Source organism: Notechis scutatus, chromosome 3, assembly GCF_049901735.1.
Source record: "Notechis scutatus isolate UNSWTSFEM ecotype Mainland chromosome 3, rNotScu1.2, whole genome shotgun sequence".
In the NCBI taxonomy this organism is placed as follows: Eukaryota; Metazoa; Chordata; class Lepidosauria; order Squamata; family Elapidae; genus Notechis; species Notechis scutatus.
In genome coordinates, this window is record NC_142011.1 from 172773039 (window position 1) to 172797564 (window position 24526).

At 37.7% G+C, this 24526-nt stretch overlaps 2 protein-coding genes across 6 annotated transcripts in view; one reads left to right on the forward strand and one right to left on the reverse strand.

The window, feature by feature from the left end:
* Positions 1 to 546, reverse strand: part of RNF4 (ring finger protein 4) — a 12924-nt gene extending 12378 nt beyond the window's left edge. The window contains exon 1 of one of the 2 annotated variants that reach the window (XR_015748919.1): positions 283 to 420. The gene's annotated coding sequence lies outside the window, so the exon portion shown is untranslated. Of the gene's footprint in view, positions 1 to 282 lie in introns of both variants that reach the window. The other variant, XM_026692177.2, reaches the window with a different exon arrangement.
* On the forward strand, positions 163 to 23003 carry YTHDF3 (YTH N6-methyladenosine RNA binding protein F3). 4 transcript variants are annotated; one of them, XM_087961784.1, is made up of 6 exons: positions 163 to 457; positions 1634 to 1658; positions 4518 to 4549; positions 7117 to 7202; positions 10219 to 11823; positions 21841 to 23003. In XM_087961784.1, the coding sequence occupies exons 3-6, from the start codon at positions 4531 to 4533 to the stop codon at positions 21862 to 21864; spliced, it is 1734 nt and encodes a 577-aa protein (XP_087817910.1). In that variant the 5' UTR covers positions 163 to 457; positions 1634 to 1658; positions 4518 to 4530; the 3' UTR covers positions 21865 to 23003. The 4 variants fall into 4 exon arrangements, with proteins under 4 accessions (XP_087817910.1, XP_087817911.1, XP_026547936.1 ...); XM_087961785.1 differs by having other exon boundaries at positions 163 to 235; XM_026692151.2 differs by lacking the exon at positions 4518 to 4549.
* Positions 23004 to 24526: the final 1523 nt, after the last annotated feature.

Here is a 24526-nt window from a genome sequence, read left to right on the forward strand (position 1 = left end):
TCCTCTATACGGGACCTCGAGCGCGCCTTTGACGCACGCGCGAAAATCCGTTCCCTGTTACTTTTCCCCCCCTCACGTGACTTGAAGCGGAAAAGGAAAGGGAAAGGTCAGGCGTCAACGTCGTCAGCAGTGGGGGGGGGGGGGAGGGAAGAACGGAAGGTCAGGGTGCCGCGGAGCGGAAGTAGGAGCCGGAGCGCGTCCGCCATTGTGGGAAAGCCCGGAGCCCGGAGTAGAGGTGGGAAGTCGTGCTGCGACCGGCGGGTGGCTTTGGGAGGCACTGACCAGGACAGGAGGGTCCGGGCTGCGGAGACAATCAGCCAGCGGCGGAGGGGAGAGTAGAGGAGGCGGAAAACAGCGACCACGACGACCTGAGGGAGAGAAGGAGGAGGCCCAAGCGGAGCGGGGTGAGGGGGATTGCGGCTCCCCGTGAAGAATGTCAGCCACCAGCGTCGACCAGGTACCGCCTTCTTGCGGCTTCGTGGTTCCCGAGTGGAGGATCCCCTCGTCCCGCCTTCCTTCCGTTGGTCATAGCGGGGATCCGAGCCCGCTACATCCGAGACCGTGGGACTCCTCCCCTGCTCCCAGGACCGCCCCTTCTGCAGGCCTGGAGGCCGCTTGGCCTGGGGCCTTCCTACCGAGGCTCAACGGTTCCATTGCTTGTGTTCACGGGAGGGCAGCTTATTCGTTAGTCTCCTAACATCTACGAGCTCCGGTCCTTTCCTTGTTCGGCCTGGCCTCTGGCCAAATATTCTGCCCTCCCTGACTGTAGTTGGACGTGGCTCTGAGGAATTCTTAATAGTCGTTGCCGTTTGCTCTCCATTATACAGTATTATCTGCTGACCTTTTGTTGCCCCTCTTCTTTTCTTCTCTCTCTGCCCCCCCCCTCCCCTATTTATTTTTCTTGCTCATTTGTCGCCTTAGGGTGATACCGCTATTTTTGTAGATAGTATGGCTTTGTTTAATAACGGTGCTATGTTTTTCATAACACTGTTTCTTGTTTATTTTTTTTCCTTTCCTAATTTTGTTGTTTTCACTCATATGCTTTTAACATTCCACCTTTTATCTTTATCTTCTTGGGCTGTTCTTCCCATTGTGCTCCTTGCAACCATTTAATGGACTTCTCTCTCCCTCTGTGTACACATTACCTTTTAAAAAAATAATTGATAGTGGAGGTCTGTAATGAATAGCCAATTTAATAGACATCAAAACCAGGCACTCTCAGATTCTGCATTGATTATTTTGCTTCACCAATATAAGAAAATGATTACAATTCCAAAGTCACTAAGTTTAATGGGATAGAGGAGAAAACAGGAATAACATACAGTGGAGTGTTTATAGTCATATTATAGTGGAATGTTAATTTTTAGCTATGCTTTAATGATAAATTTAGCACTTAAATAAAGTTCTAATATGTTTATGTCTTATTGCTTATGCTGCTAATAATGTACGTTTTCTTTTATGTTTAAATATTAAACTGTTATCTTTTAAAGTGTGTAGTTCTTGTGATATTCCACGAACTAACCTGTTTAGAATTCATTAGATGCTTAGGTCTTTGTATTTACCTGTTTTAAAATAAGATGGCTTATTTTATACATTTAATTCATCTATTGTTATTTTATTTCATTGCTAACAGAGACCTAAAGGACAGGGAAATAAAGGTAAGATGATTTTTCTTTTCTTATAATCCCAGTTAAGCAGAGTATAATTAATTAATCTGAAAAAAGACTATAGGGACTGAGGATATTCATTTGTTTGACAACTTTTATTATATAGTATATGATTCATTAGACTACAATGAAATTCTGCAATTTTGTTTGCATTTCTAATAAAATTGAATTACCTGAATATTTTGCCATTTTCTTTATTTCTGCCATCAGAACAAATAGGACTAATCAACTGTTCAAATGACATAGGTTCTTTATTATTTTCTTTTGCTTATTGATTTTCCAGTTCAGATATTAAGTGTCTCAAGTACCATTCAACTTTAATTATATTTGCTATAAATACATATTTTTGCAGTTCATTTTAGCATCTAAAAGTTTATCTTAGATGCTAAAATGGATTAATTTAAGGAAATTCATAAAAAAATATTTTCATTTCCTTTTCATTCCATTCCTTGAAAGCTCAGGAGGAAGGCCTTTAGATTTGAGGTAGAGTTTTTAAATTTCAAAAGAAGTGGGGAAAGTAGCCTGGATACATAGGCTGGATTTCTGCTTGGCTTGGACAATTTTTCTCCAGCATCCCCTTTATTCATTTCACATTGATCAGGATATATCTAAATATGGGTGTTTTGAGGAAAAATGATGGAGTTTTTGTAATGGGAAAGCTGTTTAAATCTATTTTTAAGCTAACTTACAATTAAAAACTTTTGTTTTTAAAAATAGCATTCCAAAGACTTCTCTGGTGATTTGGTACAGTTGTCAATTTTCTCCCTGATAGCTTCTTAAGTAAGCCATTTTTGTTCTTTTTATTTGTTTGCGAATGACCACTGTCAGCTTTTATACCTGGATTCCAGTAACTAAAGCCTGTGCATGGTTTGGCCTTGTGTAGATAAAAAGGAAGGTGTACAAGGCTTGCAAAACCTTGCATCAACATGTAAGATTATATTCACAGTGTACTGTGTTAACAAAAACTGTGTGATATCAGTATCCACATCATTGAAATGATAAATCCAACAGAGTTTGTTATTTGTGACAATTCTTACAGTTCTTTGCCAATAGTTCTTTAGAACAGGGGTCCCCAACCACCGGTCTGTGGACCGGTACCGGTCCGTGGAACAAGTCCTACCGGGCAGCTGGCTTGCTGGGCGCCGCCATCTTGTTTTGATGAAAAAGTGCTTCCGGTGAGCTTTTCCGGGTAGAAAGCTCACCGGAAGCACTTTTCATCAAAACAAGATGGCGGCGCCAGCTGATGTCGGTACCGGGCCGCGCCATAAAAAAGGTTGGGGATACCGGGCCGCGGCGTAAAAAAGGTTGGGGATCACTGCTTTAGAACTATTAAAATTGATAGCATCCATAACAATGAACACTTTCAAGTTTGAAGGATGAAATGAGGAAATGACTGCGATACCTTTTTTCTGGAATATACTCAGTCATCTCAGTTTGGCTTATTTCTCAGCAAAAGGATATATAAATGTATTGTTTAAACATTTCCACATCTGAGAAATATACAGAAATAATTTCTATAAATGCCCTACAGTCCATACTTCTTGTTTTAAAGATTATTCCCCAGAGGATTTACATGTTTAAAAAGCACCATAAAATGTAAAAAAAAACATCATTAAAATAACATCAAATAGTAAGAAAGATGTGATGCCTAAAAGTGTTACAAAACAGACAGTTGAAAGATTTATGAATTTATTTATGCAAAAGATACATATGCTGATAGTATTTTAGGGAATATTTTGGATATGGATTAAACTACAGGGATAGAGGCAATGAGCTGAAAGCAAAGCTGTATTTTCTTTTCAGACGCTGGTCTGAACTTAATAAAGTTAACTTAATAACTTAATAAATTAAAACACTGGTAGTAATATGGTTATACACAGTTCATAATATAAATTAAGATGGCAAATAGTAATGTTCTAGTTTTAATCATTCATGGCTTATGACAAGATCTTGGCAGTTTATTATTATTATGGCTCTAAATGTATGTGTTCAGCTCATTTACAAGTAAAAGATCTAAATATATTAAAATGAGTTACTAGTTTCATTATACTTTATATAATTATTAGTATTTAATAATTGATAAAAATGTATCTATAGAATAAATGTCAGATTGCTCATATTAGAATTCTCAATAAAATCCAAAAGTGTTACTCTGATATTGCATTGCACAGAACATTTTATTTTAATTTTTAAAATAAATTGTTAATAGAAGTAAAGCCCATTATTTATTTAGTATTTATTCAGTTTATAAGCCACTTCAATTATTGAGGTAACTATGGTTGATTACAATATATTAAAGCAATAAATCAAGGAAAAAACAAGATTTTTTAAAAATTATATTTTAATATATGGAAAGAAATACCAAGAACTAAGGAATACACTGTTTTTATTTGTATTTGTAATTCTTTTAAATTATTTTTAAATAGCTATGACCGAACTTCATGATGATAGTTAAAATGTCCTTCAATGAAACAGAGTACCAATCCTTTAAATTCTATATATATTCATTTTTAACCACTGAATATTGAATTAATAGTAATTGTGGTTTCTACTTTGTGGTTTAGATTTATAACAGCTACATTTCAGTTAGGGAGTAAATTAATCTTTTGTTCAAAATTTGTTCTGAGACATAACTGTTATTGATTTGATATTTTTTAAAAATATGTTTTAGTTCTTATGAGCTAGTAGCATATGTTTATGGTCCTGTTCGATGGCATAGTTGATTTCTTGTAAGGTGAATCACAGGATAAACTGCTGTTGTCTTTTTCTGAAATACTTGGTAGAGAATTTTGCCTTTCTCTAAAAATTGTATCGCACATTTACATCTTTTTCTTTTGCTTACTCTGTCAGATATTCTATTAGAATGAATTGTACCAATTTTGGTATGTACTTGTTTTGAATATTATTAATTTTAAAGTTAGTGTTTGCATTTGCAATATTATATGACTTATATTTTTGGCTTGTGGTTTTTAACAAGCCCATTTCTCCCCCCCCCCTCAGTATAGGAGTTGTGCAAAGGGATGTAAATCGTGATAGAAGATTCAATGCTTTGAGCAGAGAAAAAGCTTTTAAAAAGCCTGTAGTTTACAAAAATGTGTGTAGAAAGAATTCAAGAAAAAAGTCCAATGAAGAAAAGATGAAATTGAAAGTATGTTAGAAATAGAATTTTAAAGAAACCAATGAAATGAAAATGTCATTCTTGAGCGTCATATAGGACTGCAATAGAGCTTATTGTGGAATCTTTGGTGCTGTCTGAACTTGGTTGTTTGTTTCATTGCCCAATTGGGTAACACCATCAATGCACTAGGTCAGTGATCCCCAACCTTTTTTACGCCGCGGCCCGGTACCGGCATCAGCTGGGCGCCGCGACCGGTGCCGGCATCAGCTGGGCACCACCATCTTTTTGATGAAAAAGTGCTTCCGGTGACCTCACCGGAAGCACGTTTCATCAAAAAAGATAGCGCAGCGCTCGGTGAGCTTTTCCAGGTAGAAATGGCTTTCTACCGGAAAAGCTCACGAGCTTGCGCCGCTCATCTTTTGATGAAAGCGTGCTTCCGGTGAGCTTTCTACCGGAAAAGCTCACCGGAAGCACTTTTTCATCAAAAAGATGGCGGCGCTTAACAAGCCAGCGGACCGGTAGGAGTTGTTCCGCGGCCCGGTACCGGTCCGCAGACCGGTGGTTGGGGACCCCTGCACTAGGTACTGACACTGATAATGTTGCCTAATTGGTTAATGAAACATCTGCAAACAAACAACCAAGCTCAGAGAGCATTAAAGACTGCAGTTCAACCCTGAGCTACATATATTCTCTTGATATCTGTATTTATATCTATTTTGCAACCCGGATTTTTGGCAAATTTTTCTCTTCTCCAAAATTGACTATTTGTGGCAAAAAGAAAATACTTATCACTGATGTATATTAAATGTTTGAGTAACTATTACAGACCAAAAAGCTTATCAGAACAAAAGGTGAGATACTTTGGATATATAGCTGAACAATCTGCTTTCAATTAGAACAGAGTCTAAATCTCAGCATAATCATTGTAATATAGGGACGCAATACCTAATATGAAAACTAGATGCTCAGTGGAGTTAGAGTTATATATTTGTGAGTTGTTTTATTAGCAAGTTAAATTATAAAGCTTAATATCCATTCTAGTTACCAGGAATGCACCAAGCACTACCCTTTGAAAACATTTATTCCCCCCCCCTTTTTTTTTTTAATTTTAAGATTGGAATTAAAACTTTTTATAAGGATTTGGCAGGTTGCTATCTAATCCCTATCTATACCTTTAGGGTGCATCCAGTGTAATTTCACTTCTTACAAAATTCATTGCTGCTTGTTGCTAGAAGTGGAAACCAAGTAGATCACTTGGAAATATTGTGAATATATGATATATTTGTCTTGAAATTCTTGCTTATGCATTGTGATATCTTTGTAGAGAACAGACAGACATGGAACAATACACAGGCAGATTATAAAAGCCACATTTGTAGGACCAGTTCCTTTTATATTATGGTTTTTATTGGTTGAAATTGGTATTGGCTTTAAAAAAATAATTTTTGTCAGACCCCTGAATCAGGTTAAAAAGCTACATTTGACATAATATGTAGGAGATCTGGCCATTTGTCCATAGGTCAATATTATATCACTGAATTTCAGTTGGAAATTTTTACTAAGTATATTTACATAGTGATTGTGTGATTGAGTCTGAGATTCCTTACATATAAAACAAATAGAAATAACTACTTTTATTTAATACAAGCATTTGCAGATTTCGTTTTTTAAATAAAGCTATTGTAGATATATGTTGGGATGTCACTGTACCAGAAAGAGAATTATAACAGCAAAGCTGGGGTTTTTGCTGTTATTCAATCTGTTTCAGTATAGAAAAATTAAATTGGCCACTTCCAGTAAGCCATTCATCTATTCTCTCTCATGAACTTAAGGGAAAAATTTCTTGTCATGGAATACTATACAAGGTAATTAGATAACTTAGTATACATATAAGGTGCTGTATAACGCTAATAACACTTTAACTGTTTAAAGACAGATCAGTGCTGTATTTGCAGTTCTGTATGAATCCGTTGAAGTTCTCTTGTTCTGATGTACATACTTCTCCAAATTAGTTTGTTTTCATTAGGACCTTCCTACAAATAATGTTTCAGGCTTACCTGTTTTTTTTCTTGCTTTATATTCTAATCTGTGGCCATAGAATGTATAAAGCTCACCCTTCACCTATTTATGTAATATTTTCCCATTTTCATCTCTTTTCTGGATGATCCTTCAAATACAGAGTGCCAATCCTTTGCGGCTTTTTGATTTAAGGATTCCACAATACATGCATGTTACCTATTATGATTTACCTTAAAATGTTATGATTTCCATTAGATGTTCAGAGTCATGCACAATGCTTTTATGTTATTTCTAATTTTAGTTGCATTTCAGTTTCAGTGCAAAACGGTTCGATTCATCAAAAGGATGCAGTAAATGATGATGATTTTGAGCCATATCTGAGTAGCCAGACAAATCAGGCAAGTATTTACAAAGTTATTACATGTTTTTGGTACTCTGTAATAAGTAATAAAATAAATTGCTTTAATTATCCAATAACAAAATACAACCTTTCAAAGATTTCATATCCCATTTACTTATAAAACATTGCTGCCTTTGGAACATGCCAGTGAGTTAACTTTATTTTTCTTAAATTCTTTTGCTTAGGATCTAAATACCAAGGGTATTCACCTTGCAGTGGATATGGATGGGAAATGTTAGCTAACAAGCTTAGTTAATACACATTTCTTGTGGTCATTTTCATTCATTTAATGCTAAGCAGAAGATGTATTTTTAAAGTTATACATTCTCTTTTCAAAGAGCATAATTAAATTAGTTTTTTTAATGAGAAATAAAAACAATGGCAGGGAGGGAAGTTTGAAGCCTTGGTTAATCCTTGCCTGAATTATTAACTAGAGCTGTCTAGCTAGTCTTAATTAATCTCATGGGATGCTTCTGTTCTCTTCTTGCTCTACAATGGTGGCTATTTAACAAAGGCCATAGGCAAAGTTAAGGATAATGAACCAGGATTTGCATATTTATCTCTGTTTAGTTATTCTATTCTAGCTCAACCCTATTGTCAGAAGTTTGGCTGATACAGATTTTTTTTTTCTCAAGCAGCTGCAACAAATTAATTTAAGGCCTTGTTTTTCCCTGAAAAAGTCTTAATTTGCTTCTACTGGGGTTCTGGATGTTTCAATGTGGCAGAAGTCAAGGAAGTTTTTTTCATCCAGGTTTGCTTAAGCAGAGTAGGAGCAAAACTATATGTGTACAATAGAGAATTTGATGGCATTATCCTCTGGATGTCTTCTCCAATTGAGTGGCCTTGGAACTACCAAGATAATTGTGAATGATACACCATTGCTGTGATTGCCTCCACTGCCTTCTGTAGTTTCCAGCTTGGGGTTGCAGTTTGATTGCTTATTATTGCTAGTTGAGCATCATAACAAGCAGAATATATACAATTATTATAGTGACTTTTGAAACTAAACAAGTGCCAAATTAAATGTTATTTAATATGATAGAATATTTCGATAATTCTGACAAACAGAATTAGAATTTTCATCTGATGATGTGATATGTGGGCACTCTTTAAATTGCAGCCAAGTTTTCTGTCAGTAGTTTTTGTATCCAACTTCACCAGGACTTATAGCATGGTATCAGTAATACAGATAGTCCTTACATTTGGGATTGGCAATTTCGTTGCTAAGCAACATGTCATTCAGTGAGACATCACATGACCATGTCTTGCGACTTTACTATTGGTGTCTCTTTTAACTCTGGTTGTCAGAAGCCAGCTGTAAAGCCCCCAAATGGTGATCACATAATTACTGCAATGCTGGTAAACAGCCATTGGTTGTGAAGAACCCATGGTGATCAGATGACCACAGGGATGCTGCAGTGGTCAACTGTAAAGTTAATTTTCAGTGTTGTCGAGATCTATTGGACACAGTTCCCCTCCTCCATTTTTAAATGATACTAGAAATCATACCTGGAATCTTGTGCAACAATGCTGCTATCTCACAAGGGTTTGGTATAACAGCATTTCAGACATTGTGGGAACTTCACATGTCTTGTTGTATGTGATTAACTTTTGGCTTAATGTCTTCCTGGTGAAAGTCATAGTTAAGCTGAAAAATGTTGGAATGTTAAAATATAATGTTGAATTTTTTCAATGCAAAAAAGTTCTTTTGATGTGCGCTTGTGACAAGAGACAACTATATGTGTGTTTCTGCTCAGGGAGTGGGTGATTTTCACGTCGTATTTGCACTAGAAAACAAGATACATAAATTCACTATGATAGTTTTTAATATATAGCAATAGCACTTTAACTTATATACCGCTTTATAGTGCTTTACTGCCCTCTCTAAGCGGTTTACAGAGTCAGCATATTGTCCCCAACAATCTGGGTCCTCATTTTACCCACCTCAGAAGGATGGAAGGCTGAGTCAATCTTGAGCCTGGTGGGATTTGAACTGCCAAACTGTAGGCAGCTGGCTATAGATGTAGCTTGCAGTACTGCACTCTAACCACTGCGCCACAGAAGCTAGCTGTCTGTCTATATATGATAGTTTGAGTAGTCCAATAAAATGGCCTTACATATTATTTCCAATTGAACAAGAATAGTCTAGGCCTGAAATTGCTCCTTCCATCCTAAGATAGATAGCAAGCTAGCTGTGTATAGGTGAGATTATTTATTATTTATACTTCAGTCAATGTTGATTTAGCAAATTTTTAGTTTATACAAATCCCTGCCATATGGGTTCAAAAATGTCTGATTAACACAAATATTACCTTTCCCAATTTGTTTTCCTGTAAGTTGGTAAATATTGAAAATAAAACAGGTAAAATAAACGATTGTGCTTGTTTTATACTTTGTGCCATTCTACAATAAAATATTTAGGTTGAATGAACAGAACAGGGTACATACATTCAGAAGTTTGTGGGTCAATGAAGCTTGAAAAAAATTCTGTCCTGCCTATGCATTTTACTGATGTATGTTCTTGGAGTCTCAAATTTTGTTTCTCCTCAGGATAAGAAATAAACGGTGTTCCATACCTTGATCTCTTATTGCTGTCTTTCCGTAGTGAACTTAGTAGTATCTTGATTCTTGTGTATAGCCTGATTTAAGATGAAGAAAACCACAGGAAGAAGGCAGGAGCCCAGTTAGGAGGAATAAAATAAAATGGCATCTGGAATATTTTTAGATGATTTGAGGCGCATCAGTGTCAGAAGATATGCAAGTTCTTTCTTTAGAAAGCCATCTATGTGTAATTAAAATTGTGCCACTGTGGAGCAGTTTTAAACTATTCAGTGATTATATTAACCACTATTATTTATTTGGTTTTATTCCAGGTCTTTTAATGTTAAAATATTTTTTCTATATTTAAATTTTTGGACATGAATAGTATTAAATATTCTTAAATTTAGATTTGTAACAAATGATTATTATAAATGCAGCATTAAAAGTTAATTATTATTTTTCTTCTTCTGCAGAGTAATAGCTATCCACCAATGTCAGACCCATACATGCCTAGTTATTATGCTCCCTCCATTGGTTTTCCATATTCTCTGGGTGAAGCAGCATGGTCCACAGCTGGAGATCCTCCAATGCCATACTTGACAACTTATGGGCAGATGAGCAATGGTGAACACCACTATATCCCCGATGGTGTATTCAGTCAACCTGGGGCTTTAGGGAATACTCCTCCATTTCTTGGTCAGCACGGATTTAATTTTTTTCCTGGGAATGCAGATTTCTCTACATGGGGGACAAGTGGATCTCAGGGGCAATCAACCCAAAGCTCTGCTTATAGCAGCAGCTATGGCTACCCACCCAGCTCTCTCGGTAGAGCTATAGCCGATGGACAGGCTGGATTTGGCAATGATACTTTAAGCAAGGTACCTGGAATTAGCAGCATTGAACAAGGCATGACTGGATTGAAAATTGGTGGTGAAATGACAGTTGCTGTAACAAAAACAGTTGGATCAGCTCTAACCAGTACAGGTATGACGAGCATTGCAGCAAATAATGTCCCTGCAGTTAGCAGTTCAGCACCTAAACCAACCTCATGGGCTGCCATTGCAAGAAAGCCTGCTAAGCCTCAGCCAAAACTTAAACCTAAAGGTAATGTGGGAATTGGGGGCCCTGCGGTACCACCACCACCTATAAAACATAACATGAATATTGGCACTTGGGATGACAAAGGGTCGGTGGTAAAAGCTCCTCCAACCCAACCAGTACTGCCTCCTCAGACTATAATTCAACAGCCTCAGCCTTTAATTCAGCCACCTCCTATGGTGCAAAGCCAGCTGCCTCAGCAACAGCAGCAACAGCAGCCGCCGCCACAGTCACAACAGCCTCAAGGACCTCAGCAACAGGCTCAGCCTCATCAGCTGCAGCAGCAGCAACAACTGCAAAATCGCTGGGTGGCTCCTCGCAATAGAGGTGTAGGCTTCAATCAGAGCAATGGAGCTGGAAATGAAAACTATGGTATAGGTGTTATACCAGTTAGCTCTTCACCATCTGGTGTAGAAGTACACCCAGTTTTGGAGAAATTAAAGGCCATAAACAACTATAATCCCAAAGACTTTGACTGGAATCTGAAGAATGGTCGCGTGTTTATAATCAAAAGCTATTCAGAGGATGATATACATCGTTCCATTAAATATTCTATCTGGTGTAGTACTGAACATGGTAATAAACGCTTGGATGCTGCATATCGTTCACTGAATGGAAAAGGCCCACTCTATTTACTTTTCAGTGTGAATGGCAGTGGACACTTCTGTGGAGTGGCTGAGATGAAGTCGGTGGTGGACTACAATGCGTATGCTGGAGTCTGGTCTCAGGATAAATGGAAGGGGAAGTTTGATGTTAAATGGATCTTTGTTAAAGACGTTCCGAACAACCAGCTGCGGCACATTCGCTTGGAAAATAATGACAACAAACCAGTTACCAATTCAAGGGACACTCAAGAAGTACCCCTAGAAAAAGCCAAGCAAGTGCTTAAAATAATTGCTACTTTCAAGCATACCACCTCAATCTTTGATGACTTTGCACATTATGAAAAGCGTCAAGAGGAGGAGGAAGCCATGCGTAGGGTAAGATATCATACTATTTTTTCCTGGATTGGAAGCTTGATTACTAAAAATGGCATTGCTTCTGATCGTAACTAATAGAAATCGAGATGTAATACCACCTTACCAGATTTAGGTGAGAGTTATCGAATATTCTGGATAACATGTTTGTTACTGTCTGCATTAAAATTTAAATATCCTAATTTTAATTTAGATCTCTATTAATAAACTGCAAGGTTAAATATTTAATAGTTATGAGGTTCTTCATGTAAAGTATTTAAGTTGTAATAGACACTGAGGTGTGCAAAAAAATAATTCCTTTACCAGCATTATTGCTGGTTAAAAAATAATTCAAAATAAGAATTTATCAGAAAAATCAATAAAACAGTTTGTGTCCAAATTCCAAATTCATTGCAGACCAGGAACGGACAATCTACAGCTCACTAAAGTAATTAATGGAGTCTGAGTTCACGCTGGCAGAATTCAGCAGGCAGTAAGGAAACAATTTTGAGATGCTTAAGGCCCATTTTCATCCTTTAAATGTCTTGAATTACACAAAATCTTGAGATTTAGTTTTGCAAATGGAAGGAAACAAAGAGTTCTGGTGAAATCACACCAGTTGGAGGCAATGTTTGCGAGTTAGAAAACTGTTCTCTTGTGTTTTTCCATTCTTGGATTGTTCTGAGAAGGCTAAAGGAATCAAACTGGGTAAAGCAATAAAAGCCTTTCTTATGATTTGGATTTAAAGCCTCTTAGCCATCCGAATTTAACTTGTTCTTCCTTGGATTATTGTCAAGTAAGAATGTTGCTTCAGACACATGGCTTATTATCAAAACACTTTGTCTTTGTGGAGACAAAAACAGTTTTTTTCTTTTAGTTTCTAAAAAGACTGAACTTCTGTATTCATTTATTTGACAGTAAGCCAAGACTATTTAAAAGGTTATTAAAAAATTCTTAGTCTGTCTTATTTAAAAAGAAAATTCTTGCAGGTTTGTGGACAAAATTTCTCAGATTTGAAAGAAGCTGGATTTCTAGGGCACACTGGTAGTAGAGGTGATTGAAGTCTTGTGAAATGATCTGGGATACTTTTGAGCTTATGTCGCTGGGAAAGCAGATTCTGTACACTAGGGGTGTCAAACTCGATTTCATTGAGGGACACATCAGAGTTGTGTTTGATCTTGGGGAGCTGGGATAGACATGGCCAGTGCGATGTCACTTGTGGCGTTTGTGGTGGCCTGACAAATGTGCTCCTGAGTGCCATTTTTGGCTGTGATGGCCTCCTGAAACCCTCTGCCAGTGAAAACGGAGCACGGGAGGACCACACTTGGCCCTTGTGAGCTCCATTTTCAACTATGATGGCTTTCTGCAACACTGCCAGTGAAAACGCAGCCCTTCCGAGCTCCGTTTCACTGGCAGAGGCATCGCAGGCCAGTCCTTTGCTGTTTCTATGTTGGTCGCACAGGCCAGACCTAAGCACCCTGCGGGCCAGATTAGGCCCGCAGGCCTTGAATTGGGCACCCCTGCTCTGCAGTGTTATTTCCATCACTTTTTAGTAAGAACCCTACTCCTGGTAGTTAAGACTTCCTGTGAAATGGCAGAAAATTTGATCTGGACATGGTTGTAGCATACCTCCTATTCAAGAAACTTTGGCTCAATCCTACTCTATACCTATTTCCCCTAGATAAAAGTGGTGATCTTACAATTTCTCCTAGAGAAAATAGATTATTTATATCTTGGTAGTCAGGATTCACTTTGTGATACAGTAAGTAAATTGCATTGGATATGCTTGCCGATGATGGCTTTTAGAGTGAGTGAATCCTCTGTGTCCTCCTTGAACGTGGGAATTTTGGAGTTTTCCTACCTTCACAATTCTTGCTTGAAGAGCAAGTAGCAGCGGCTTGAAGAGCAAATGCAAGTAGCATAGCTTTTGCACAGTTAAATATTCTGAACTGATTGCAACCGTTCCTAGACTGAGAAGCCCTACTTATATATAGGGGGGTCTACAGGGGGCTACTGTTGTAGAGCATTCAGAGGCAACAGTTAATACAGAATATGGTGGCCCAGCAGTGATGGTATATGCTGGTATACTTCGATAACACTTGTTTCTGGAACTACATTGGTTGCCAATTGGTTCCTGGTCTTCTGTTTACAGTTGGGCCGCAAATTAGATCCAGAGGCCATGTGGCAGCACACCACATCCTTGTGTGGTCTCTGCAGCATCCAAAAAGCACACAAAAGCATGTCCAGTTCTTGTGCATTTTTCAGAGGCTGCAGAAGCTGTGTGAGAATGGAGCATGGTCTCATATGGCTTCCAGATCATCTAGAAATGGTCTTGCTCTTGTGTAGCCTCTGGACTGGAGCTTCTGAAAATCATACAAGAATGAGGGTGTGCTTGCTTGCAGTTTTGGATAGTTCAGAGGCCATGTAAGAGCATGCTCTGAAGCCGCTTCAAGAATAAAGTCTTCGTGTAAGGTGTAGCTGTTACCAGGGCCTATTACAAAAAGAGAATACCATCTGAAGTTAAGAGGCAGATTTTGGGAAGTGTTAGGCTGCAGGGACATCACACCCTTCCCCAAGATGCAAGACTTGCATGCCCTTGAGGTAGTGAGGTGTGGTCTTTTTAGGCCTTAATAGTGGCAACAGTAGGGCTGAAGTAGATACTTGGGGGTTGCTGACAAGTTCTTCAAGGTGGCCTAGATGGGGAGGTAGGCAAGTGGCGGGGGAATTGCAGTATCCCCATGGTTATAAGAGCAGGCTCACTGACAAGCAATCAAATTTTGATCATGTGATTGCATGGACGCCTCAATAGTCATAACTTTAGACACAGTTTGTAACTGTTCAGCGCTTTCACAATTTTGAACAGCTCCTGAACAACCATTCGTTAAGAGAGAACTGGTGTTGTTTTCATCTGCAGCTCCTATATAACTACAGATCGGGTTACCTGGAGTACTGATTTTTCTTGTACTCATCTGTCTATCAAACCAGATGAAATACAATATATTCCCTCCCAGTCCCATCCCTATGAGATTGTCACCTGATGGAGCCTTGGAAATGGGTGTCTTGAATAGTCTAGCCCAGGGGTGTCCAACCTTTCACCTTCCCTGGGCCACATTAGAAGATGAAAATTTGGTTTGGACCGCACATATAATAAATTATTATAAAATAATTATAAAAAATTATATAATAAATTATAAATCATTTTTATTATTTATTATTTATTAAAAATTATTTATTTTTTATTAATTTTAGGGCCAAATTTTGTGGGGTGGGGGGCGGCGGGGGGGCAGGGGGCAGCGGCAGCGGCGGCGGGCAGAAGCAGCGGCGGCGGCGGGGTGGGGGGGCGGCGGTGGGGACAGAAGCGGGGGCTGGGGGTGGGGCGGTGGGGGCAGAAGCAGCAAAGGCGGCGCCCGCCTTTTCTGTTGCTGCTTGGCGTGGCGCTCGCCTTGCACCTGCCTCTCCTCCTCCTCCTCGCTGGCTCTTGCCAGAAGGTTGGGGTGGACACTGGGCCGCATTACGAAGCGACCTGGGCCGCATGCGGCCCACGCGCCACGGGTTGGACAAGCCTGGTCTAGCCTATGCTGTGGAACTCCTTCCCAACAGAGATATGACCCACTTTGTTGCTTTGGGCCTTTAGAAATTTGTAAAGGTCTACCTATTCCATTTTGCACAAGAGGAAGGTACACTGTAATTGAAGGTCGGGTTCATGGATGTATGAAATTTTTATTTTTGAGATTTTATCTTCTTGCCTTTGTATTTTTAAATGTGCTTCAGTGTTATTTATAACTACCTGGAGCCCTTTGGGAATGGATAACATGTAAAAAAATGAATAAGAAATAAACAATTTAGTGGATCTATCTTCTAAATATGTATAATATTTTAAAGTATTAAACTATTAGTAAATTATGTATGCATAAAGTAGTGTAATTGAATTTTGAAGATATAGTTTAAATATTTGCACATTTATGTTAATTGCTACATTGTGAAATATTCCTTATAAAATAAGTTCTGGTGTGATTAAACCAAAGCTTATATTGTGTGTGCTTAATTAAGTCCAACCCAATGCTGGTTCTTATTACATGATGTAACCATTGTAAGCTAGTGTAGAACAAGACTTAATTTTCTGTATTGCGTTTTGCAATGAAAAGTGAGTAAAGGATTGTTGTCCATTAGGAACTTTGAACGAAATTTGAATATAAGCCACAGGTAGGACTTGAATCTTCTTGCCAAACTTGGTATTTCCCCTCCCCCTCCATTTTATATGCTTTTAAAAGCTTGGAAAAATATTAGAGAAATAATAGAGAAATTGTTGAGACTTCATAATGCTTTAACTACTGTAAGTCCGTTTACTACTGAAAAGTAGTGAAGTAGAAAAGTAACAATAATAAGCTAACCTATTGAGAAATATTGTATTCATTAGATGGAAAAATGAGTTTTGAGTTTGGTAATACTAGATAAATATTTAACTGGAATACGTTTCACAAATTTTAGTTAGCTATGACTGGTCATTTTTGGAAGAAAATCTGGAACATCAAGCACACCTGGAAAATATTAGAGTGGGATATTCTCTTAAACTAGGTATAGTTTAAAAGATAAGTATCCCAATTTCTTAGCTAAAAATAGTCACAGCAAGTAGAAGTTCTGAAAAAACCCTATATTGCCTTGTAATTATATTTGTCAGTTGAAAGGCTTGATAGTAGCTATTCACAAGCTGATGGTTATTAACTGGAGTTATTTTACCGAACACCATTATTCACAGGGGAAGTGAGGGAAGTCAAGAATGGCAAGATGATACTAGTAGCAGTGTGATCAAAGCTCTCTTTTGTATGTGTCAGGATTGCATACATGACAAAAGAAAGAGGGACTTCAATTATCCTGCTGCAACTGCTATTAAGCCTGTCTTGATTTGCTGTCTCCTCATGGATACCAGTGATTGCAGATCATCATTGTAAAAGCCAACCACTGTTAAGTTGGGATTCTTATTACTATTCTAAATGAATTAACAATATTAAGTATTTTATTCTTTACCAGATTTTTAGAACAGCCTAATAAAAGCTTGAACTTTTAACTAAATTGTTACTTTTCTTTAGACACTTTCCATATGCATTAGGTAGAATATATACTGTGTTTTATTTGTTAATTTAAACAAATATTTAGTTGTTGAAGTTCAAACCAATCATGTTATCATGTATTTGTTTTTGAAAAATTGACCAGTCTGGTTTATTAGTAGTGGAAACAGAACTTTTTGTAGTTGGTTATGTTAAATACTGTGTTGTAAATAAAAAAAAAGACTGAATCCAGATTTGACATACTGAATTAAAGGGGTCCTTGTACTGGCAGAGGAAATTCCTCATTGTAGATAAGGAGCAGATCACTGATTATTTTTGTGGATTCCTTCTTCTCCATGTACCTTATTTTCATAGATGATCCCTGCATTTCCAGATTTTAGGAGGCTACAGGGGAAGGAGGTTGTTTTGCCTTCCAACTATGAGGTATTTCAGTTTGCAGATAAGTGCTCTGAATAATTTTGATGCATAATGAAAATAAGAATTCAGGGCTCTGAGAAAATAAAACCGATCTTGAAAAGAAATCTTGTGCAAATAGTTTTTTCTGAATACGTGGATGAGATTGGAGTTGCTTTTTCCCATTGTTTTGCAAGCTCACAAATGGCCTTTTGGAATGAGAAGCTTTTTTATAGAATGCCATCTTTTGAATCCCAATTTGTTAACACATATACCTTTTAATAAGCTTCTAAATTGCTATCTAAAAATATTTTATATTTGGTATCGTCTGTATCTGTGTTGCTGAGTAAAAAATTAACAGCGCCATATATATGTATATATAATTGAAATAAACCCATATTCATGATTGAAAAATGTTTAATACAAATTGGTTTCAACTAGATACTTGGTTAACAGTTGCAATCTAGGCAACGTTTACTGAAAAATTATGTATTGACTATGTTTTACGTTCAATATGGGTAAATTATGCAATAAGTAACATAAAATTTGGTTGATCTACTGAAATTATAAATCTAAACAGATTGCACTATGTGAACGTCCATATGAAGATATCGATTTTTATTTGACATTCTGTAACCATGTTTCATATATTTAAATAGAACATAGGATTAGATGTTCACACAGTAGCATACTTGTTTCCCTACTGTATTTTTGCAGCATGTATTAGGATAGAATTTACTATTGAAGGGTTTTTTCCCCTCCAAAAACATTAATGTTATGAAAAACTCTTGACAGTGCTTCATATTATGAATTATGTTGTTAGATATTCAGTATCTACAGGAAACATACTACCCTATTAGAAAGACTTCAAAGTGGTATTTATCACAGAGGGAATCCCAAAGCTTGTCTCTGGAAGTTTCCCCGTTAACTTTGCAACTGAAAAACATGGATTTGTATCTAATAGACTAATTCCATTTACCACAGAATAGATCCTGGTCCCCTCTTACCTTGCTGAATAGCTTTATTTGGGGATTGAATTGGTTCTTTTTATTTATTTAGTCCATTGATATAATTGGTTATCTCACTTTACAAACAGCTTACAATGAAACAAACAAAACCACAAACTATATAATATCACTTAGCAATCAGACATGATTTAAGTTATCATCATTACGACCAGGAGATAGGCTCTAACCCATGCCCAGAAGTCTAGGCTCAGGAGCAAATCCAAGTTTTCAAGGCCTTACAAAAAGCCAACAGGGGATTTTTGTCTATCTTAGGGGGAATGATGTTCCAAAGGGCAAGTTCCCAAAGGGCAGGTGCCACAGCCAAAAAGGTTGTCCTTCTGGGGTCCACATAGCTGACAATATTTTGAGCCAACAGATTCTTCAGACAGAAACAGTGGAAACAATTGGGAAGAGATGGTCTCATAAGTAACCCTAAGTCCTTAGGCATGAAGAGCTTTAAAGGTGATAACCAGAACCTTGGATTGCAAGATCACATTGGAAGCTGATGCAGCTTACAGAGCAATGGTATCACATGTGCCAAGTAACTGATACTAGTAGCTGCCTGTGATGTTGCATTTTGTACCAGTTGAATCTTCCAAATATTCTTCAAAGGCAGTCCCACATTAAACACATTGTAGTAGTCCAATCTGGAGATAAAAACAGCATGAGTGACCATGGGCAGCCACATCTCTGGTGCAGGAATGTGTGCAACTAATAATGACCTTTAAGCTGTGCAAAGGCCCTGTTAACCATGGCTGACTCCTCTTCAAGCAGGAACTGTGAGTCCAGGAGAACCCCCCCCCCCCTTTGGCACAGAACCAAAGATGGAAGGAGATCCAACTAGGAGATCCAAAATATCAGAGCTATTCAGTCTTACTTGAATTAAGCTGAAGCCTGTTGTGTCCCATCCAGACCGCCACATCTTCCAGGCCCTGAGACAGAGCTTCCATGGCACTACCTAGTCATCCTCGGATAGAGATATAAAGCTCATCCGAAACTGTCCGGTGACCTCATCCAGTTTCATAGATGTTAAACAAGAGAAGAGATGGTATCTGAACCCTGAGGTGTTCCACAAAGGAGGGACCACCACCACTGGATCTTTTCCTCCTACCAATATCAACTGAGACTGACCCTGGAGGAAGGAAGAGAACCAACATCTTCCATCTCCTCTGAACTACTAGGATGACCACCAGAAGTGGGTTTCTACCGGTTCTGTCCACCTCTGTAGAACCAGTTGCTCCGAAGAGTTCTATGTCTGCTGCTGTTGTGGCCCACTCCCCTGCCCGGGCTCTTACCTGTCCTTTATTTCCTGCTTTTTCAACTGCAGCTGCTTTGCACGACACAGCTGCAGTTGAAAAAGCTGGAAAAAAGGGCTTTTCCAACCGCTGCGCACTTGCACACAGTGCTGCTCAGCTGTCCGGGCAGCTCAGCAGGTTGTAAATTGCACTCGCGCATGCGCGCAACACTAATAGACAGAACCGGTAGTTATACCAGTCAGATCCCATCCCCGATAACCACTTTCTGTACAACCTTCCCTAGAAAGTGAAGTATGAAAACTAGACAAAAATAATTCAGAATGTGTAGGGTTTAAATACACCCTCCCTTTTAATATAATTTTTTGAAAGTTTTAATACAAATAGAGTAAGAAAAAGAACAAATAAAGAAAGCTAACATGCAAAAAGAAAATACACAAAAGTGTGGAAAAAAGATATAAAATAGTGATTTTCTATTTTCTTTAAAGCAGTTATAAGTATAATTGTAGATTTCCCTCTTTTCTAAGCTTACATCTTGCCTCTTTTCTTTCTATAATCTATTCAAAAACATAGATAACACAAAAGTCCATAAGGGATTTTCAATCTGCAATAAAGATAGGTATTATCTTTTCTCTAATCAAACAGATCAAATTGGCCATCTCAACAAGTTTTTATCATCTTCGCCAACCACTCCTCAACTGTAGGTATTGCCAGATCTTTCCATCTTTGTGTATACAATAAATAATCTTGCTGCGGTTTGGTCTAGTGATGGCCCCTTGAGACAGCAGAACTACCCACCTCCCTCAAAGAGAAATTAACTACTGCCAGAACCCAACCACATGTCCCCTCTCTGGAGGTTGTAACCAACCAAGAGGAACATGGATCTAACACAGAAGTGGTGCATAATAACCCCAAGGACAGTGTCCATTTCCTCAGGCCTAATGTCAGCTCCCACGGGAGGTTGCTGAAATTGGTTCAATAAAACACTATTCACAGTCCTGGTGTAGCAATGTGTGTTTATTTTGGCTTCCTCCAACAGCAGCAACAAACGGTAAGTCGGAGCAAAGCCAGCGCTGAGAGTGTCTGCCTCTCAGTGCTTTATAATCCCTTTCCACCCTCAATCATTAGCTAACACCTGTCCCTGATAACTACCCAACATCCGTCATCCACCTATGGTGCAAAAGCCCCCAGATAACACCTTTACCCCGGGTCTCTCTCTACCCCAATCCCCCATATGACACGCCGACCAGCCGATACTATATTTCGAAATGTTCCCCGGCTGGGCGCGTTGAAAAAAAAGAGAGAGGTGTCTTGCTAAGAGAGTTGCAAAACGCCGAACAGTTGACAAGGCAACCCTGCAGCCGGTCATGCCGAACAGATGATCCATTAGTCTCCTGACCGGTGGCTATGATGACGTATCAAGCTTTGTTTCGTCGGTAGCGTTGGTTACACCCGACGGGGGAAAGAGGTTGCGTTTGGTGTCGTCAGCTGTCATCAACCCGGGGTCGTCAGGAAGGATCACTCACCCCAATCTGGAGAATGTGACTATGTGTTGGGCTTCATTTTGGCAGCAGTGTTGTTGAAGCCCGACACCTAATGAACTCAAATTTGCTTCAGATATTCAAGCTGGACCCAACCGCAATAACTTCCACATTACCTGATGAAGGACAAAAGTCTACCTTAGAGTAGACTCTTAACATTAATAGAAAGAGAAGTACCTTTGGTTAAAATATGCAACCTTATATTGGATTGGTTGAGCCACTGTGTTATATGAAAAAAATAATGTCTGAATTTAAAAGTCCCCTTCACCCAAAAAGAATCAGACTATTAACATAATTAAGATGATTTTGCTATTTTAAGGATTCAGATTAAAATTAATGGTTATAGCAAAGGGTTTTTCCTTGTACTCTGACTTTCTGTTTAAGTTGAAAAAGAACATCAATAAATATTCTATTCATCATATGATTCATGGTCCTACTTTGATGAATAACACTTATAATAATAAATACCATCATGGTCTTAGGCCTATACAGAAAATTAAAGAGATATAAAATATAAATTACTATGAGAGTGTTTATGGCTTTGATAAAATACTATGGCATGCTCATTTTTCTTAAAATACTATGTAGAATTTTCTAAACAACTAATGTAAGTTCAAACTTATGGTTGAGAAATGATTTTTTTACCATGTTTTGATAAAGGTTACATTTTGTTTTTATGAATCACTTATAATTGAAGAGTTGGTGGTATCCTTCACTGCATAGAACTTAAGTATTTTATGACAATGCTTTAATGGTTTTCCTTTTTTTTTCTGTCCTGCAGGAGAGGAATAGAAACAAACAATAACTATATGGAGATGATCCTGCTAGAATTACAACACTAATGATGTAGACTCTGGAAATGCCTAATATGTCTAAGAAGACGTTATTAAAGCTTTGTTCCTGCTTAAGGTGACATCTTTGAACACTTTAACACAAATGACTCTTCTTGTAATGGTTCTCATCAGTGCATCTGCCCTTATACTCTCTCACCAAACACACTTGAGAACTGTAACTTCGTCAAGCACTTTCTGTCCTGAAGCTTTTACCAGTATCTGCTGTCTTTTGTAATTATGCATCCTAGCTAAGGCACAGGAGATGGAACGAATGCAAGGATTCATTAACTCTTTGAATTTGTTAAATACTAACAATTAACCATCATAAGTGGTTCAATGATGTGAGATTCACATTGCTTCAATTTATTTTTCTTTGATGTAGTTTTTTTAATTGTCAGGTTTTTTTTAGCTATTCAGCAGAATTTAAAGCAAAATCATGCCATATTTAGTCCTGGAGTAAAATTCAAGTCTAAATGTTCATGTGAAAATTATTGTAGTAAACTTTTAATATGGCAAAGCAACTTTGAGCTACAGTTTAGCCAAAAGAATTATAACATGAAATTATATTAGAATGTCATTTCCCTTGTTTCAAACTGTTTGGTGTAGAGAATATTAATATATGCAGCTTGGTGGGCCGCACCAGTTAATGCACATTTCTTCTTCTCCCCCCCTCCCCCCCCCCAATAACATGTATACCAGAAGAAGTGTGTTCGTCTGAGGAACTGTATGTTTGCTACACTCAATCTCAATTTTGAGTACATGTACCTCAGTCTAAATCAGACTTTTTATGACCTTTATAACAACACTTAAAATCTTTAATTCCTATTTCTGGGTGTTTGCAAGCCTGAAAAGATTGCTATCATGAAAGTGAAAATTTATTCCTCTTAAGTGATTCACTAGCTAAATAAACATTATTCTTGTTTTAGCAAGCATATATTCAGTTTCTCAGATTTTGTTTGTTCCCAATTCTGAATATAATAGTCTGCTATTTTTTCAGTTCAAAATACTTTGGGAAATAAAACGTTTATTCATGGTTTCAGTTTGTATGCTCTCATGGCTGTGTTTACATGTTACTTATTAGTACTATATAATAAAAGCCTAGGAATCATAATCACCTGAATATTTTCTATGCTACTTTTTAAAATTTATTTTAAAAGTTTACTTGTGCATCAATGTGAATAGTTCTGTTTGAAAACACAATAGCTACCGTATATTTACATAAAAAACAGCTGCAGTATGGCATCAAGCTGTGTTATGTTTTTAGAAGAGTAGAAGTTGAAACAGGTATAGAGGGATCTTTAAAAATCTATTTGTATATTATTATGACCATAAATCATAAATGTTTACATCATCTTTGGAACTCTTCATTAGTTTTAAAACATGCTGTGGTAGTTAGAATTATATTAGAATATTATTTTTGTTCCACACACACACATATATAAGTTGGGTAGATTAAAAAGGCTTTATTTTTGCCCTTTATGCTTGTATAGGTAGTTCTCAGCTTACAACTGTTTATTTAGCAACTGTCTGAAGTTAAAACAGCAGTAAAAAAAGTGACTTACAACCAGTCCTCATACTTACAGCCATTGCAACATTCCCACAGTAACATGACCAAAATCCGGGCATTGGCAACTGCCAGCAGGTATTTTATAACAGTTGCAGTTTCCTGAGGTCGTCATTTGCAACCTCCGACCAGCCTCCGACAGCAAAGTCAATGGGAAACGAGATTAATGAGACCGACCGCTGCATGATTTACTTAACTGCAGTGATTTGCTTAACAACCATGGCCAAAGATCATAAAATCATGTGCAACTCACTTAACAGTTTTCTTGTTCAGCAATAGAAATTATAGTCATAGGTTGCAGACTACTTGTACATATTAAATGTATCATCTGAGTCAATAGCTTTACTAAATTTAGAAGAATCTTACGTAAGAAAGGGAAAGAGAAATCATGTCATTCCAACTGGTTCCTCTCTGCTTAGTGCTGCCAAAGTTTCGGCTGAATTGAGCTTGCCTTAGCAGAAGAAATGATAATTAAGGAAAAAATAAAAAATCACCTGGGATGGCATATATTGGATGGTATATTACATGGGTGAATCTAAAGCTTATTCCAGTGTGCCCCTGACATCACAATTCCTCTGTCACAATCCAAATGGATCCATTCTGAAGAAAACTTCCACCACAACTTCATAGATGAGAACTGCAATATTTTATTGCTCCTAGGATATCTTCCCATGGGATTGTATCTACATGCATGGATTTATAGTAGTTTGAATTCTATGGGACTTCCTTTCTTCTAATAAAGTATATTTAGGAAATTTAGTTGTTAGATATGTATTTCCAAATTTAATTTGAAATAAGTTACATACTCTTTAAATTACATGAATATATTTTAGATGTCTAGTCCAGTGGTTCCCAACCTTTTTGGCACCAGGATCTGGTTTTGTGGAAGACAATTTTTCCACAGACCTGGAGGCAGGGGGAGAGAAGGAGGAGTGTGCAATCTAGATTCAATGCATGTGCAGTTTCACTTCAGGTGTGTGGCCTGGTTCCGAACAGGCCGGGGACCGATACTGGTCCATGGCCTGGGAGTTGGGGACCTCTGGTCTAGTTTACAAAATACATTTAATCAT

Excerpts from the sequence above, each read along its gene's own strand:
- YTHDF3 (XM_026692151.2), top strand. The coding sequence starts at position 434 with ATGTCAGCCACCAGCGTCGACCAG. Across the intron at positions 1,659-7,116 it reads TAAAGGACAGGGAAATAAAG|TTTCAGTGCAAAACGGTTCG; the intron begins GTAAGATGATTT and ends GTTGCATTTCAG. Across the intron at positions 7,203-10,218 it reads TGAGTAGCCAGACAAATCAG|AGTAATAGCTATCCACCAAT; the intron begins GCAAGTATTTAC and ends CTTCTTCTGCAG.